The 18,562-nt window shown below is 44.9% G+C and overlaps 1 protein-coding gene and 1 long non-coding RNA gene across 3 annotated transcripts in view; both read left to right on the top strand.

Moving 5' to 3' along the window:
- The window catches only part of REL (REL proto-oncogene, NF-kB subunit), a gene marked incomplete at its 3' end in the record, with an annotated part of 48,001 nt that extends 40,535 nt beyond the window's left edge, over positions 1-7,466 (top strand). The window contains exons 7-10 of one of the 2 annotated variants that reach the window (XM_083733373.1): positions 1,902-2,114; positions 3,310-3,378; positions 4,680-4,748; positions 6,682-7,466. In XM_083733373.1, the coding sequence (XP_083589499.1) occupies positions 1,902-2,114; positions 3,310-3,378; positions 4,680-4,748; positions 6,682-7,466 (1,136 nt within the window). Of the gene's footprint in view, positions 1-1,901; positions 2,115-3,309; positions 3,379-4,679; positions 4,749-6,657 lie in introns of both variants that reach the window. The other variant, XM_083733372.1, reaches the window with a different exon arrangement.
- Positions 1-12,019, top strand: part of LOC310842242 — a 75,832-nt gene extending 63,813 nt beyond the window's left edge. The window contains exon 2 of the long non-coding RNA XR_014563031.1: positions 11,002-12,019. This is a non-coding gene — a long non-coding RNA (uncharacterized lncRNA). The remainder of the gene's footprint in view (positions 1-11,001) is intronic.
- Positions 12,020-18,562: the final 6,543 nt, after the last annotated feature.

An 18,562-nucleotide genomic window follows, 5' to 3' on the forward strand; every position in this document is an offset into this window, starting at 1 on the left:
GAAATGTGCAAGAGTCTTATGGTCCGTAAATTGGGTCTTCTGGAGTCAGGCAGGCTAGAATCCAGAGTCAGGCATGAAACAACAGGCAAACCGCTGGAAAACGTTGTTGGACAGCCTCAGTGTGATCTCCTGATCAGCATCTGACCTGAGATCCTCTTCTGGAGGCTCAGAAGAAGAAGAAATTTGGCAAGAGCTGAAGTTGTTTTCTTGCTTGGAATCACCTGATCTTCAGGGCAGCTTCCAACATGACAACTTCCCTTTACAGATCAGCAATAACAGTGTTAGGGTTCGGTGTACAAGGTCAGCAGGTGATTCAGGGCTGGCAAAAGAATGCCTTTTCCACACACCGTGCATCATTAATTTATTAAATTTGCTGGTTGGCTGCTGTCTTAGATGCCTTTCAAAGAGGAATAGACAAATTCCTGGAGGAGAGGGCGAATCAACATCTGTTGGCCATGATTTCATTTCACTTTTAATTAGTATACCGCCTTTCTATATTGTTATACAGAAGGCGATGGACAAGCTGAAGAAACAACAAAATAGAAAACAAAGAACACACACATAATAGCAATCTGATCCAGTACAGATAAGTCACAATAACTTTAAAATAAACAACTTATATCAAATAAAGCAATATTCAGCGATCCATTAGAATATAATAGTAATCAGTAAAATTAAATATCAGCAAATAATAATTAAGCAGCTTACACTTATCAGTTACAATAAAGAATTACTAAACTACAGTCATACCTCAGGTTACAGACACTTCATGTTGCGTTTTTTCAGGTTACAGAGTGCCGAAACCCAGAAGTACTGGAACAGGTTACTTCCGGGTTTCAGCGGTTGCGCATGCGCAGAAGCGCTAAATCGCAACCCAACGTGCCGCTGCGGGTTGCGAACGCTGCAGGTTGCGAACATGCATCCTGCGCGGATCATGTTCGCAACCCAAGCATCCACTGTATAATCAATAAAAAATAATGGCACAGCACAATGCGTGAAATACCAGAAAACAAACAAAACCATGTAAAAGGATCAAAGTGAGAAACAAGGATACACAACCTATAAAATCGTTTTTTTAAAATATCCCTGAACTCCTCTTCTCTCTTCCCAGCTGCTTTTGCTGTTCTCAGAGAGCCAGTGTGGTGTAGTGGTTAAGAGCGGTGCACTCGTAATCTGGTGAACCGGGTTCGCTTCCCTGCTCCTCCACCTGCAGCTGCTGGGAGACCTTGGGCCAGTCACACTTCTCAGAAGTCTCTCAGCCCCACTCACCTCACAGAGTGTTTGTTGTGGGGAAGGAAGGGAAAGGAGAATGTTAGCCGCTTTGAGACTCCTTCGGGTAGTGATAAAGCGGGATATCAAATCCAAACTCCTCTTCTTCTTCTTCAGAGTCATGGCCTGGGAAAGGCTTCTAGGGCTGGAAGGTGGGGCAAGGCAGGTTGGAAAAGCAATTGCCTGGTGGCCACAAGTTGATGGCTAAGTGGAACCTTGATAATAATAATAATAATAATAATTAATAATAATTTTTATTTATACCCTGCCCTCCACAGCCAAGGCTGGGCTCAGGGCGGCTAACAAGCAATAATAAAAACCAAATTGAATGAATACAACTTTAAAACAAGATTAAAATACAACATTAAAATATTGAAACATTAAAATATTAAAATACAGCCTCATCACAGGAGGAGAAGGAAAAAGAAAGAGAGGGAGGGAGGGAATCAAATTGGCTCCAAGCCAAAGGCCAATTTCGTGCGACCTAAGTTAACATCATAGGGTTGCCGTAAGATAAACGACAAGAGCAGAAAGCAGAACTTGGGTGGCGATGCTAAGAAGTGCTCGACTCTCTTCCTCTTCTTCAAATCGTTGCGCTAACTCCAACGCTTTGTTGTTTTTCTGGCAACCAGATGACATCGAAGTCCGATTCGTCATGAACGAATGGGAAGCCAAGGGGATTTTCTCGCAAGCCGACGTACATCGGCAAGTGGCCATTGTCTTTAGGACGCCTCCCTTCTACAAAGACATCGGCGAGCCCGTGACCGTGAAGATGCAGTTGCGCAGGCCTTCGGATCAAGAGGTCAGCGATCCCATGGACTTCAGATACCTGCCGGAGGAGAAAGGTACCGTACCGGCTGGAGGAAGCAAGCCCCCTGGGGGTTAATAGCAGAGCTTTCTGAACTTTTCATGCTGGTGAACACACTTTTTAGACATGAATCATTTCGCGGCACAGTAATTCAGTTTTACTAGCAAACCAAAGGTTAAACAAACGCTTGAGGAACGTTGGCACAACACACTGACACACTGCAGCCGACACACTAATGTTTCACATCACACAGTTTGGAAAGCTCTGTGTTAATGAAATACATGGTGGGAGGCAAGTTCTACTTCCCATGTCATCATTCTCACCATCCTATACTTCCTGGGGGGCAACTGGCCAAGGAGCCTTCACGATTGTATCAGCATGTTTCAGAACCCTATTTCCAGGATTTTAAGACATGTAGGGACCTGAAACTCTCCGATTCAGTCACCCTCTATGAGTTGTAGAACAACGAGAAGGTTGATGGGGTAGTGGAAGCAGCAAGCCATTATGTATGTCCTCACCTGACCTTCATGTACTTAGACAGTGTTAAATGTGAAAGTCTGAAGAGGACTCATCTCGCACACATTGGATAACTAATGCAGGGTTTTCTAGTGCTGCTGAATCAAATCTCGGAAGAAGTTGCACAGGAACCAGATTGGTCACTGAGCTTACAAGAACCTATTTTCAGAACCACTTCCTCTTCCGTTTCCACTACAGCGTTGCTGCCGCCAGTGAGATATTTTTAAGACTGAAGTCTAAGACTGGTTAACTTTTAATGCTGTACAGCTTCCTCTTCTGCCCTAATAAAATGTTACTCTCTCAAAGGAGGAGGAGGAGCCACAACCTTTAAAACTCAACACATGAAAGTCCTTTCGGAACAGAGTCTTGTATTTAATTTTGCAGGAATGTTCTGACCCCTGCCCTCCCTATTTAAGTGTGAATAGGAAGGAGTGGTAGAACACTTGCTTGGCATGCAGAAGGTCCCAGGTTCAGTCCCTAACACCTCCAGCTTATATATGGGGGGGGGGGGGCAGGGTCAAGCAGCAAATGATGGGAAAGAGATAGGCCTAGGACTCTGCTGGTCAAGTTAATGGCCTGGAAGACCAAATAGCCCAATTCTCCCATATAATACAATTTCTTATATTTCACTGAAAATTTGAACAGAACACAAAACTGAGCCTCCCTTCCTCTGGAAGCATCGCTAACTGCAATCCCATTTTCTCCTCCACTTTTAGATCCTTACGGTCATAAGGCAAAAAAACAGAGATCACCAATTGCTTTGCAGAAGCTAATGCAAGACTGTGGTAAGGATACTCCAGGGATGTGGGTGGTGCTGTGGTCTAAACCATGGAGCCTCTTGGGCTTGCCGATCAGAAGGTCGGCAGTTCGAATCCCGGCAATGGGGTGAGCTCCCGTTGCTCTGTCCCAGCTCCTGCCAACCTAGCAGTTTGAAAGCACGCCAGTGCAAGTAGATAAATAGGCACCACTGTGGCAGGAAGGTAAACAACGTTTCCATGTGCTCTGGTTTCCGTCACGGTGTCCCGTTGCACCAGAAGCAGTTTAGTCCTGCTGGCCACATGACCCGGAAAATGGTCTGTGGACAAACACCGGCCCCCTCGGCCTGAAACCGGAAATGAGTGCCACACCCCATAGTCTAATTTGACTGCAATAACAGCCAAAATGTTTTTTTAGGCTTCCATCACAATATGCTTATCATTTTGATAGATGGGCTGAGTTCGGAGGGGGCCCTGTGCACTCTAAATGCCTCTGTGGCATCGCATCCTACCCCCCCCATTAGGGTCCCTACCAGTGAGAGTCAGGCTACACAGACAATACCACGGGCAAAGGGGGTCAGGTTTTGCCTTCAGCGCAAACAAGTGCCTCTAGGTATTATGTCGAATTTTTCCTGCCATCCACTCACTTTTGTAGGGAGATGCAGAAAGGTGTCAGGCTCCACTGAGCAGCGCCTGAAGGTTTTTTCAAATGACCCTGATGATCCCAGTCATCAACTATTATAAATAATAATAATAATAATAATAATAATAATAATAATAATAATAATTACTTTTCTAATTGCTTTCTGCAGAAGAAAAGTCTCGAAACGACTAAACGAAATGAAATACAAACAGATACATGTTTGGCTTATACTTTATTTTAACCAAGAATGTTCAGCGGATAATTCCTAAAATGATTGTCCAAAACACAATGGATGTATAAGGTTGACCCCCCACCCTGCTAAAAGATTAGCACCACAATGGAGCCTAACTTAACTACCAAAGGCCTGGGTAAATAGAATACTTTGGCCTGGTGCCTAAAAACGGACACAGGTGCTGCCAGGTGTGCTTCCTCGGGGAGATCATTCCACAGATGGGGACCCACCACCGAAAAGGACTGTTATTGTGCAGCCAAACTCCATAACTCCCCCGGTATGAGGCACACAGAGAAGGGCCTCTGATGAAGTTTCATTTTGCCCTCAAGACCCCTTTCTTCACTGTCTTCCACCTTGCATCTGTTTTTGGCAGCACTCACCACCTAAGAGGGCTGATATATGATTATTATTTTTTAGAAGAAAATGCACAGCCTAACCACCTTTTTCCCCTGGCAGGTCCATACGAGAGGCCTAAACCTTCTGTGTTCCAGAATACTGCTGGTGAAGCAAAGATAATTAAGAAAGGTTGGTTACCCCATATTCTTCCTTTGTCTCTCTTCCTCTCCATATCTGCTTTTATTTATTTATTTAATTTGTTTGCTTAATTTGCATGCCACCCTTCACCCGTAGATCTCAGGGTGGCTCACAACATAATCTCTACCATGACCATGAACATTGTGTGAGGATATAGTAGATTGCAATGGGGGCATCTGCCTCACTATGCCTCTCCCAGTGAGGAGGTCCTGAACAGCATTCATCTCACCCCTTCTCTTCCCATATATGGGCAGTGACCATAGCTGTCAACCATCCCTTATTTGGCGGGAAAGTCCCTTATCCCAGCGCTGTGTCCCGCTGCTGTCCCTTATTGATGATGTCCCTTAAATTTCCCGTGTTTCAAAGGAAGCAGCTCCTCTCCCTCCCTCCTTGCTGGCCAGGGAGGAGGGAGGCTCCAACTGTGTTGCTTGGCTGCGTTACTCACTCAATAAGGTGTCTAAGGACGACTGGAGGGTGGAGCTTGCATGCCTTGTGCCAATCAAATCGGCCGCGTTGCCTGGGGACTCGCCTTTGCTCAGCACTTCCCAGCGGAGAAGTGACGGTGGTTTTCCTTGCTCCGTCCCCTTTGCCGGGTTGCTGCGCTGTGGGAACCACCACTTGAGGCTTTATTTGGCTGCTGGCTGGGCTTTCTGCCTTTGGCTTGGAGGGGCTCAGAAGTTGAACATACCTGTGCTCTGAAAATCCCTTATTTTGGCTGTTGAACCCTTATTTTCGAGGCTGCTGGTCCCTTATTTTCAAATCTGTAAGTTGACAGCTATGGCAGTGACATCATCTTGAGGCAGGCAGCAAGACTGCATTGCGATTCCATTACGGATTAAGTTCTGCAGCTGAGTTCAGGGGAATCCTGGGAGTATCACTGGAATAATGGGACACCCCAAGTTATTTATGAACTGACATGCCTAAGGGGGCATCGGCTCTTCTGAGCAAAGGACTGGGGGTTCACAGGACGCTGCAGGTGGGCAAGGAGAGGAAAGAGAAGTTGAGTTGAGGAGTGGAAGTCCATTCCACATGCCAACAAACACTATTAAATTCAAGAATCGCTGCCTCTCCTGGTATGCCCCACGGAGGACCTTAAGGTCCACAAATGACAACATTTTGGAGGCCCCATGTCGCAAGGTGGTTAGATTGGTCTTTTCAGTACTGGCCCCGACTTGGTGGAACGCTCCGTCACAAGAGACTAGGGCCCTGCGGGACTTGACATCTTTCTGCAGGGCCTGCAAGACAGACCTGTTCCGCCTGGCCTTTGGTTTGGACTCAGTCTGACCCTTTTGTTTCCCTCCCCTTATAGTTTTGATCTATGGGCTACTTTTAAAATAAGGCTGCATTTTAAATTGCATTTTAACCTGTATTTTAAATTGGGTTTTTTTCCTATTATGTTTTTACTGTAATTGTACTGGTGTTAGCTGCCCTGAGCCTGGCTCTGGCCAGGAAGGGCGGGGTATAAACAACTATTATTATTATTATTATTATTATTATTATTATTATTATTAATTTTATTTATATACCGCCCTCCCCAGCCGAAACCGGGCTCAGAGCGGCTAACAACAATAAAATGATAAAACATTCTAAAATCATTTAATTATAAAATTAATTCCAATCAAATTCATGGCAACCATTGGGCTAGAATTTCTGTGAGGATTGCCAAAGGAGGGAGTCAGGCTGTGCCCTGGCCAAAGGCCTGGTGGAACAGTTCCGTCTTGCAGGCACTGCGGAAAGATGTCAAGTCCCGCAGGGCCCTAGACTCTTGTGACAGAGCGTTCCGCCAGATTGGAGCTACAGCCAAAAAAGCCCGGGCTTTTTTATTATTTTATCAGCAGCAGCAGCAGCTATGGTTATACGTGACTTGCACTATCTCACCTGTGTTGATTCTTTCTCACAGAACTGAATATGTATCACTCTCCAGGGGATGTCCTCCTCCCGCCGCAGAGAACACCTGCACAGACCTTTCCAATGCAGTCCTATTATTCCCCTCCGATGAGCAACCACAGTTCCAATGGATGCGCTGACCCTTCTCTGCAGATGGCAGGGCCCGTTAAGCAGGACGGAGCTCCTCTGCCATGCTGGCGTTCCTCCGGTTCATCTCTCAGCTCCTTCCTGCAGCAAGGCAACTTTTCAGGAGAAGCACCGCACACCAGCTCGCAGAACGGCGGTTCTCCGTCGCTGGGACAGGAAGGCAGCCTGCACTGGGCCAACGAAAAGGATGGGAACCTCTACAGAGCCTTCTTTGGAGCCACGAATGGCCAAACGTCATCAGCATCCTCCATGTATCAGCAAGACATGTTGAGTGTCTCCAGTGCTGCCGGCAACCAGCCTCTCCGCCCTGTAAATGTTGCAACGCCCAATGGCAACGGCATGGAGATGGATGACGCCCGGTGCTCAAGTGTAATGTTAGAGAAGGCATCCTTCACCCAAGTTTTGAATCCGAGTGATCCCAGGAGGCAAGTCCAGCCAGCGCCACATCCTGGCATGTCAGTAGCAGTTTCAGATAGCTCATCTTCAAGTACCATCTCCAGCGCCTTTGAGACAATGCCCTTCGCTTACCTGGATAGCCTCAATGAATCAAGACCGCCCAGCAACCTTGCCTTGCAGAATCCCATGAATTTATCCAATAACCAGTACTTTCCATACAGCGCCCAAGACGAAGAGTTCCTTAGCTCTTTTGGGGGAAATTTTGATGCCATTATTTAAAGCTCTGAATAGCGATCAGATCAAGTTGTTGCTCCGGTAGACAGGCAATGGTTTCTCTCAACAGGATAATTAGATTTTACATGACTTTTGCGGGAAAGTAATATTCCTTTTCAATGCACTAGTATATGCTGGAATTTAAACAATGCCACAGCAATTTTAGGATTAGTGATGGAGGGGCAATCAGGTGAGGTTTGATAGTTTTGTTTTGTTGTTTTTACTTTGCTTTGTACAAAGCACTCTGTGGTTATATTCTTGTGCTGCTGAAAAAAGTCGATTGAGAGGGTTTATTTAATTTTTTTAAATTATATTTTGGTGCATTTGTTGTAGCCAGACTCTTGGTTAAACTATGTTCAGCTGAACCAATGAGTTCTGCAACTCCCAACCCCTTTTTTTGTATTCTGGCCTTCACGGGTCTTATCTAGGGGTGCTGTACAGGGTACAGTCACATTGTTGGTTGACTGGGCACTGATATATTAAGTTTTCCAGCAATTCTTTAAAAAATTTTTTTTTTAAGGCTTTAATGCAACATTGACTATGCCAGTGTTGGTAGCTTCGCAAGTGGAGATGAAACTGCACTATTTTTGTTTCATTTCTTCAGAGAATAGTTGAGTAGAGAACCTTTGCCCAATGCCTCCCATAGCCAGTGCCCAGCCTGTAGCCTGGGTCTTCTACCCTTGTCCTCCCTTGATGTTGTCTTTTGGAGGGGCAACACTTGCCACATCATGCCCCCTTCTCTGCCTTCAGACTGCAATTGTGCAGGGTCTAGCTCAGTGGTAGATCACCTGCCAAGTTCAGCTCTAGGCGTCTCCAGATAGGGCTGGGGAACACTCCCAGGCTGAAACCAGAGCTACTGTGTAGGCCATTCAAAGCAAGATGGACCATTGGTCCGTTATTATAAAGCAGCTTCATGTGATCTTATGGCTCCCAATTCAGTTCTAGTTGCACACAAGTATAGACACCAAAGAGGAATGAACCACACCCCCAACAAAGATGCATCTAAAACAATCTGCGTGCAGATGCGAGTTTCTACCTGTCTCGGCTTGGTTTGAAGAGGCCTTCTGTGCTCAGATTGCAGAATTTGGGCGGCACCCTTTGGCCTACACACAAGCAGCTGAACGATACTCCTGTGTACTGACATTTGAGAAACAACAGCCAAGCTCTGCCTCGCCTCTCTTTCGTGGGATTGGAAATGCAATGGTTTCATTTGTTAAGAAGGAACATTTGATGTTCCCTTCCCCCTCTCTTTTTAATGCAACTTGGACCTGTGTGTTTTCTGAAAAAAGAGGGGCGTGCGTTTTTGTTTTGTGGAAAAACTAGCGCTCTGGAGCGATGCAGAGTTCTTTTTCGGACACGAAGCATGCCGCGTGGAAATCTTGTTTCCACAACCCTTTTGAACGTTACTGCTGAAATCAAAGTCTTCTTGATTTGCTGCCCATACGGTCTCTTCATTCAAAAGCTATTGTGTTAGCAAAGGTACTTTGACTAAGCTCTCCAAGGTGTGGATTCATCTCTGGCCCAATAGCAACAAAGCCACTGGAATAGAGAAACCTAGGGCTGTTAGATGTGCTAGCTTTCTCACTCTGCCATATAGCTGGAATCTCATCAACTGCAGCCAGGCCAGAGGCCACTTAGGACCTACATGGAAGCAACGCAGGAAAGATGGGACTCTTCCTTCCCTTTCACTGAGGCCACCTCTGAACCTGAACAAATTTAATCTTGGACCTGTGCACCCATACTTGTGATAGAACACATCTATTTTTTTAATAAGATGGTCCAGTGTCCCATATGACAAAGCCTTCAGTTCCAAAGTTCTTGTGGGATGGGGAGAAACGTATTCTGAGCAGTAGCAAAGGGGAGGAGTGAGGTCAGTTGGGCTGGGTGATGTATCAATCAGTATAGCATCCCAAACCAGTTTAAAGTCCATATTGTAATATCGGTTTCATAATTTTTGACCTGGCAATATATTGCAAATTGTGTGTGTGCATGTGTACACGATATGCAAAAGTCATGACACAGTGGTACCTCGGGTTACAGACGCTTCAGGTTACAGACGCTTCAGGTTACAGACGCTTCAGGTTACATACTCCACTAACCCAGAAATAGTACCTCAGTTTAAGAACTTTGCTTCAGGATGAGAACAGAAATCGTGCTCTGGTGGTGCAGCGGCAGCGGGAGGCCTCATTAGCTAAAGTGGTACCTCAGGTTAAGAACAGTTTCAGGTTAAGAACGGATCTACAGAACAAATTAAGTTCTTAACCTGAGGTACCACTGTATGGGAAAAACTGTGAAGCCAGCCAATGCTTCCATCCTTATTTCAGACACGGTGATATATTGGTATATCGCAATGTTTAGCTGGTGATATACCGCGATGTTGAAAACCAGATATCGCCCAGCTCTACATTTCGCCTCTACATACTTCCAGCCTTATTTCGGACAGAGTGCTATATCGATATATCACAATGTTTAGCTGGTGATTTATCGTGATGTTGTAAATAAGGTATTTCTGAATCTTGGAGGTCAGCATTCTGCAAATGCGGCAGCGGGAGCACTTATTTGGCTCGATGGCAGGTTTGCACTGTACTGACCTCACAACCCCTTGCCACTCCCCCTCTCCATCATGATATGTAGCCCAACTCTGCCAGAGGGCAGCCAAGTAAGCTGCGCAGCCCCAGCATGCCATTTACCACGGGTCGTGAATAGGTGCCAAGCTAGGCTATGTACAGTAGTACCTCGGGTTACATACGCTTCAGGTTACATACGCTTCAGGTTACAGACTCCGCTAACCCAGAAATAGTGCTTCAGGTTAAGAACTTTGCTTCAGGATGAGAACAGAAATCATGCTCCAGTGGCGCGGCGGCAGCAGGAGGCCCCATTAGCTAAAGTGGTGCTTCAGGTTAAGAACAGTTTCAGGTTAAGAATGGACCTCCGGAATGAATTAAGTACTTAACCCAAGGCACCACTGTATTGAAACCCCAGCAAACCATCTGCAGTGCAGATACGCTACTTGTGCTACGGGTACTTCTGCCTTATGGGTCCAGCCACTTTATCCCGTACGCACTGGTGTTTCTTCCATCGTCAATCACCAGATAAGCAGGTTTTACGAAAGGAAGGACTCCCATTTGATAAGAATTGCAGGCAACTGAACTTTCGAATACTCTCGATTCCTAGCCTTTTCCAAGGCAGGGTAATGTGCTTTTACCATGTAAGGGCTGTTAACTGATATTGCAATCTTATTGGGGTTGAAAATTTAGGCTGCGCTGCTCTGCCCACTTAAGTTTGGAGCAATCCACTTTTAATTCACTGGGACATCCTTAAAAATACAGTGGTACCTCGGGTTGCAGACACCTCGGGTTACAGACACTTCAGGTTACAGACTCCGCTAACCTGGAAGTAGTACCTCGGGTTAAGAACTTTACCTCAGGATGAGAACAGAAATTGCATGCTGGCGCCATGGCGGCAGTGGGAGGCCCCATTAGCTAAAGTGGTACCTCAGGTTAAGAACAGACCTCAGAACGAATTAAGTTCTTAACCCAAGGTACCACTGTAGGCATGAATACGATTTCGGAGTTAAATTGGTTAATTAATTGGCCAGGATTTACTTAATTAGCTGACAACCCTACATGTAACCACGGGACTATTGAAAGAAATTGGTCACTCTTTTTGTGAACTGTCTCTGACTCAAAATAGCTACCCTTAATTTACTCAATATTAGCTCTTCAGGTTCCTTTTCAGCTCCCTGCTGTTCTTGAGATTGACATTGAGCACTGATATTTTTGTTTGTTTGCATTTAGGCAAATCTACATTTAGATGATAGTAATGACTGTGTCATTGTGAATTCTTTTTTGAAAAATAATAATCAAAAGATGCCTTTGAAACGTGTTGGCGTATATATATATATATATCTTTAATTGAAACTTCCAGAATTCTCACATTGAGGAGACCACTTTTGCACAGATATGAGGATGCTGTTGTTGTTGCTTTTCCTTTTTCGTTTCTGCTTGGTTTCTAAATGAGTGCAGTCAGTATTCAAAAAATACGGTGACGAAAATGTTTTAACACTCCCTTTGGGTTTTCCTAGCACTGTGAAAAGGTTTTGTTTTTTCTGTCCTTGTGAATAGATTGTAAGGGTGGAGGGATGTTAATTTGATCCTCAACTTCTTAGGATACTATACCCCCCCTCCATTTTTTGAGTGGTGCTTCCAAAGCAGCTAAAGTGTTAGTAAAACCTCTGAGGGTTGGGGTGTTTTTTTATGAACAAGTGGTTTATAAATTTTATGATTATCAATATAATAAATTCTATTTTTATAATACTCCAAAGTATGAAATGGGAGGGGGGAAAGAGTATTCCTTCTAGCCAGTAGCAATATTTGGCGCAAGAATTTCTGGCAACTCAGTGAGCATGTCAACATGAAAAAGTTTGATGTAGTTCGAAACGTAAAAGTTCTCAGGTTCTAACTTGCTGTTACTGTGGTATGACATTTTTATTTTGCATTTTCTTAACTGTTTGTGTGTGCGTAAATAAACCTTTTTTTGGCAAAATGTGTTCAAGGGTACATTGTCGGCGTCATCATTAACCCTCCCGCACTGTTCTTTCTAAATACACAGTGAGTGTAAGCTAGAAAATCATATACTGTATTTTTCGCCCCATAGGATGCACTTTCCCCCTCCAAAAATGAAGGGGAAATATGCGTGTGTCCTATGGTGCAAATGCAGGCTTTCGCTGAAGCCTGGAGAGCGAGAGGCATAGGTGCGCATCGACCCCTCTTGCTCTCCAGGCTTCAGGAAGCTATCCGCAAGCCTTGCAAGCCCAGCAGGAGTTCCCGTGGGCTCACAAGCCTGCAGCCTGGGTGGGTGTCCGCAAGCCTTGTGCACCCAGTGGGAGGTCCCGCCGGGCACGCGAGGCTTGGGGCGGCACACGGAGCCCTCTGGAGGGCTCCCCGTGCTTCGGGCAGGTGTCCGCAAGGCTTGGGGCGGCAGCCGCGGCCGGGGGGGGAAATGTATTCATTCCCCCCCCCAAAAAAAGTGGTGCGTCCTATGGGCCGGTGCGCCCTATAGGACGAAAAATACAGTAATCAAATTCCCATTAAAAGCATAAGATAAAAATCAAATAATGTCACAAATACATAAAACAATGGTGGGCTGGCAGAAGCCACCAATGGGGAGAGATGCCCTGTTGTTCTTGGGTTCTGGTTGGCCACTGTAAGTTGGGCTAGATGGGGTTTTGGCTTGATCCAGTAGGGCTCTTCTTGGTCCTGGCCAAGAGCCTTGCAGCGAAATGGTGAGCCCAACCCACACCGCTGGCCAGCTGCAGAAGGCAAGGCAAGTAGGGGCTGCTATCCTTTCTTCCTGGTCTGAGTATTGCTCACTTGCTTGGGTGAGAGGAGGCGAGGTTGTTGTAAACAAAAATTGCCGTTTTCCCTTATGGGGTATCCAAGAGCCCATACAGAGTCCTTACATAGTGTTACGGCTAAAATCTGGGTGCAGGGCTACTCTGCCACCCAGCTCATCGGACTAAGTCCGCGGGTCCCTGCGGAAGAAAATGAGCTCAGCCGGGCACAGGAGCAAACTGCAGAAGATCCAAGTTTATTGCGCAACAGGTTCAAGACGAGATTGAACAGCGAGAAAGGGGTGACATGAACTTTTGAAACTCCCTCCATGTCCCAGAATACAGTGCAAAATACATCCCAGTTACATCATGAATATATTAAGGAAAGGTTGGTTTACACAGATTACATCATGAATACATTACGGAGAGGTTGGGTTACACCGGATTAACATAGGGAGGAAGGAGGGGGGAATATGCAGAGCTGGAGATATGCGCAGATAAGCGCCTCCTGAGTGCCGGTGATGGGAAGACAATGGTCCATGTATGCATAGTCTGCCACCTGGCATTGCCCGGAGGAAAGGCTTGGCAGAGTGATTTGACAGGATTAGTGTCTTGACACCTTACCTGAGGGATTATGGAGGACAGGGGAGGTGCCATGGAGTCCTAGAGAAACTGAGCAAATTGAGCTTTGCGCGGTGGCAGTATCGTAGCCAATGAGGTTAATCCGAGGCGCGATTATTGCTAATTGAAAACTTTTCCCAATACCCCGCCATGACGACTTGAAATATGGGTGGCGGGTTTTAAATTAAATAAGCAAAAAACTAAGGTTTTGGAAAAAAAATTGACAGTTACAGAGTCAGAAAGGTTTCAGAAAGAGACAGAGTTAAATGTGGTTTAAAAAGTAAAATACCTAGGGGTAAACTTAACATCAAAAAATTTGAGTATATTTAAGGACAACTATGAGAAATGTTGGTCAGAAATCAAGAGAGATCTAGAAAGTTGGACAAGACTGAAACTTTCCTTGTTAGGCCGAATTGCTGCTATTAAGATGAATGTATTGCCAAAAATGTTGTTTTTGTTTCAAACTTTGCAAGTTGTGGACAAAACAGAGTGCTTTCGGAAGTGGCAGAGAGATATTTCTAAATTTGTCTGGCAGGGCAAAAAGCCCAGAATTAAGTTTAAGATATTAACTGATGCGAAAGAAAGAGGGGGCTTTGCCCTGCCAGACCTAAAGTTGTATTATGAGGCCGCAGCTTTCTGCTGGCTAAAAGATTGGCTACTTCTCGAGGACACTGACGTATTAGATTTGGAAGGTTTTAATAATGCTTTCGGGTGGCATGCATATTTATGGTATGACAAGGTTAAGATCAACAAGATTTTCAAGAACCATATTGTCAGAAAAGCAGTGTTTAAAGTCTGGATAAAATACAAAGACTTATTGGAAAATAAAACTCCAAGGTGGCTCTCACCATTGGAAGCTAAAGCCCGGAAAAGACTCAATATGGAGGCCAAATGGCCGAAGTATTGGGAAATACTAGAAAAAGATGGAGATAATTGGAAATTGCAGAGTCAGGAGAAAATGAAGGACAAAGTGCGAGACTGGTTACATTATGCTCAGGTTAAAGAAGTTTTTAAACTTGACAAAAAGCTAGGATTCCAGGTGGAAAAATCAAAGTTAGAAACGGAATTGTTAGAGCCTAAGACTAAAGTACTTTCAAAAATGTATAACTTGCTGCTGAAGTGGAACACACAAGATGAAACGGTTAAATCGGCTATGATAAAGTGGGCACAGGATATTGGATATAACATTATGTTTGAAGACTGGGAGAGGTTGTGGACCACTGGGTTGAAGTTTACTGCATGTAATGCTTTGAAAGAAAATGTTATGAAAATGATATATAGATGGTATTTGACCCCAGTCAAACTTGCAAAAATATACCACTTGTCTGACAACAAATGTTGGAAATGTAAGGAAAATGAAGGAACATTCTTTCACCTCTGGTGGACTGGCCCTAGAGTGAAGGGCTTTCTGGGAAATGATATATAATGAGTTGAAAAAGGTATTTAAGTATACCTTCCCTAAGAAACCAGAGGCCTTTCTTCTGGGTATTGTCGGCCAGAGTGTGTTAAAGAAGGATCGAACATTTTTTATGTATGCAACAACAGCAGCACGGATACTTGTCGCCAGGCATTGGAAGACACAAGATCTACCCACACTGGAAGAGTGGCAGATGCAACTGATAGACTACATGGAATTGGCTGAGATGACCGGCAGAATCCGAGACCTGGGAGAGGAGACGGTGGAAGAAGATTGGAAGAAATTTAAGATTTATTTACAAAAATATTGCAAATTGTATGAATGTTAAGAAGGATGCTAGAGTACAAACAACTTGGCACCATTGAGTTTAAGGAAGTGAATTAGGAAGATAAGATAAATTTAAGAAATTTAAGAAATGATAAAAATTTTGGAATATGTTGGTTATATCTAAATTTTCTAAGATTTGAATAAAACGATAGTTAAAATTAGAGGTATAACATTGGAAAATTAGTTATGATGTTTAAAAAGTAAGGGGACAAATTTGCTGAGTAAAATTATAACCAGGAATGCAGGAGCGGGAGATGTGAGGGAGTCCAAGGAAGTGAAAAGATCTATGTTAAAGAGATGTGAGATTGTATTGTTTTATTGGCATTGTGATTAAACCAAAAATTGTTAATAAAAATATTTATTAAAAAAAAAATAAAGGAAAAAAAAAGAGAAACTGAGCAAATTGGCACGTTGACTTTCCATGGACTCCATAGATTTTAGCCCCTTTTGACATTGACAACTGGGAACAAATGGATATATTGTAGCGAAGAAGGTGGTGAAGAAGACATGCCCCCCCTTCCGTAACAATAGGTTCCCTATTGATAGGAGAGAATAACAGAGGCCAACCAGAGAATATTGAGAAGCAAAGCAGCTAGTAAGCTTGATCTTTATTGATCTGTTGCAACAGGGTGCTCCCCTCACCTGCGGGAGAGAGGAGGGACCCAGAAAAATGGCATGCAAGGCCTTATAAATACTTTTGAAATTGCCACCCTGTAGATCAAGACCACCCCCAGAAATATCATACATACATCACAGAAGGGGTGTAACCTAGACCACCCCTCAGATACATCACACTTACATCACAGAAAAGGCGGTCTAAAACAGAAATTTGAATATATTTTTTCTCCTGTTGTTGTGTGTCTCCTGTCTGGCAGGTTACTTGATTGGATTGCCTGGGGAGCCTGGCCATTCTATTGTAGTGATAAATACTTAGTTCCTGGGCCAGATCACAGGCTCACACCCTATTCATATCTTAAATGTGCCCTTAAGAAACGATTTGTGAGGAAAGAGACAATGGGGAGGTTTCCCACTTTGACCTTGCAGAGAAAACATTGGGTCAGTTTAGGAATCAAAATGGTTCCAGGTTGGCCTTCCTGTGCTGATCTATGTATGTGCTTGGTTGGTACACTTATGAACATTACCATAGATCTAATACCATAAAATTCCTATCACAAGGTACAGGGCCAGGAGGTTTCCAAGAGGATCCGCTACTGGGAATTGGGCTTCAGCAGATGCTCAGCAGTGCCGATTTGATGTGTGCCAATCCAAAATTCACAATCTGCTTGAGCACCACACACAGAGAAGCTGCAGCAAAACTGTTGTCCAAAGCTAGGCACTTGCATCAGATAACAGCTCAGCAGTGACATCTGCAGGCCTCCTGATCTGACACAATCTACACCCCAGCCCTGCAACGACATGACCTGCAGTCTAACTCTGGCATTGCTTTAATGATAAAAAATAATAAAATTTTATTTATATCCCGCCCTCCCCAGCCGAAGCTGGGCTCAGAGCAGCTAACAACAGTAAAATAATACAGCATTCTAAAATCAATTCATTATTGTTACAGCTAAAATCTGGGTGCGGGGCTACACTGCCACCCAGCTCGTCGGACTAAGTGTCCGCAGGTCCCTACGGAAGAAAATGAGCTCAGCCGGACAGGAGCAAAATGCGGAGATCCAAGGTTTATTGCGCAACAGGTTCAAGACGAGACTGAACAGCGAGAAAGGGGTGACATGAACTTTTGAAACTCCCTCCATGTCCCAGAATACAGTGCAAAATACATCCCAGTTACATCATGAATACATTAAGGAAAGGTTGGGTTACACAGATTACATCATGACTACATTAAGGAGAGGTTGGGTTACATCGGATTAACATATGGAGGAGGGAGGGGGGAATATGCAGAGCGGGAGATATGCGCAGATATGCGCTTCCTGAGTGCCGGTGATGGGAAGACAATGGTCCAAGTATGCATAGTCTGTCACCTGGCATTGCCCGGAGGAAAGGTTTGGCAGAGTGATTTGACAGGATTAGGGTCTTGACACCTTACTTGAGGGATTATGGAAGACAGGGGAGGGGTGATGGAGTCCTAGAGAAATTGAGCAAATATATTGTAGCGAAGAAGGTGAAGAAGACATGCCCCCCCCTTCCGTAACAATTATAAAATCAGTTCAAATCAAATTGATGGCAACTATTGGGCTAGCGTTCTGTGAGGATTACCACCAAAGGAGGAGGTCAGGCTGTGCCTTGGCCAAAGGCCTAGTGGAACAGCTCTGTCTTGCAGGCCCTGCGGAAAGATGTCAAGTCCCGCAGGGCCCTAGTCTCTTGTGACAGAGCGTTCCACCAGATCGGAACCACAGCCGAAAAAGCCTTGGCTCTGGTTGAGGCCAGCCTAACCTCCCTGTGGCCCAGGACCTCCAAGATCTTTTTGTTCGAAGACCGTAAGGTCCTCTGTGGGACATACCAGGAGAGGCAGTCCCGTAGGGATGAGGGTCCTAGGCCGTATAGGGCTTTAAAGGTTAAAACCAGCACCTTAAATCTGACCCTGTACTCCACCGGGAGCCAGTGCAGCTGGTATAGCACTGGGTGAGTGTGATTTATGGGCAAAGATGAGGTGTTGTTCAGTGTTGACCCTTGTTGTTGTTGTTGTTTAGTCGTTTAGTTGTGTCTAACTCTTCCTGACCCCATGAACCAGAGCACACCAGGCACTCCTGTCTTCCACTGCCTCCCGCAGTTTGGTCAAACTTATGCTGGTAGCTTCGAGAACACTGTCCAACCATCTCGTCCTCTGTCATCCCCTTTGTTGGGATACTGCCAGGGAGATAAAGTCCATCTGAGCCCCCAAGCCGGCTGCTGGACGATCCATCGACCTCCCGTAGATACAGTATCAGTAATTAGCGACACGAAGCCTAAGAAATAGCTTGCCACATTCTTGGGCTGGTGCACACTCTGTCAGCAGAATTCACACAGCAAAAGTTGCACTCAGGAGGGTATCATTTAGAATGTTTATTCAGCGTTGGTCAGAACAAAGAACAAACATGACTGCCTGCTAGCGTGTTCTGGCGCAGAGAGAGAAAACGAAAGCACTAGCAAACATAAACATCCTGTAAAAGGAAATGCGCAGACTCTGTGACTCACAAGCCTGCTCTCTCTTAAGGTGGAACGGAAATATCCTAACACCCTTCTCCTTGTGCCCTCCATCTTTCCCAACATCAGGGTCTTTTCCAGGGAGTCTTCTCTTCTCATGAGGTGGCCAAAGTATTGGAGCCTTAGCTTCAGGATCTGTCCTTCCAAGTGAGCACTCAATTCGGCATTGCTTAGCATCAAATCCAGATTACCTGGGCAGAATGCTTTTATTTCATTTTTTAAGCACAGAGTATACACCCAGCCCTGAACAATATTCTT

This window comes from Podarcis gaigeae, assembly GCF_964106915.1.
Source record: "Podarcis gaigeae genome assembly, chromosome: 3".
NCBI lineage: Eukaryota > Metazoa > Chordata > Lepidosauria > Squamata > Lacertidae > Podarcis > Podarcis gaigeae.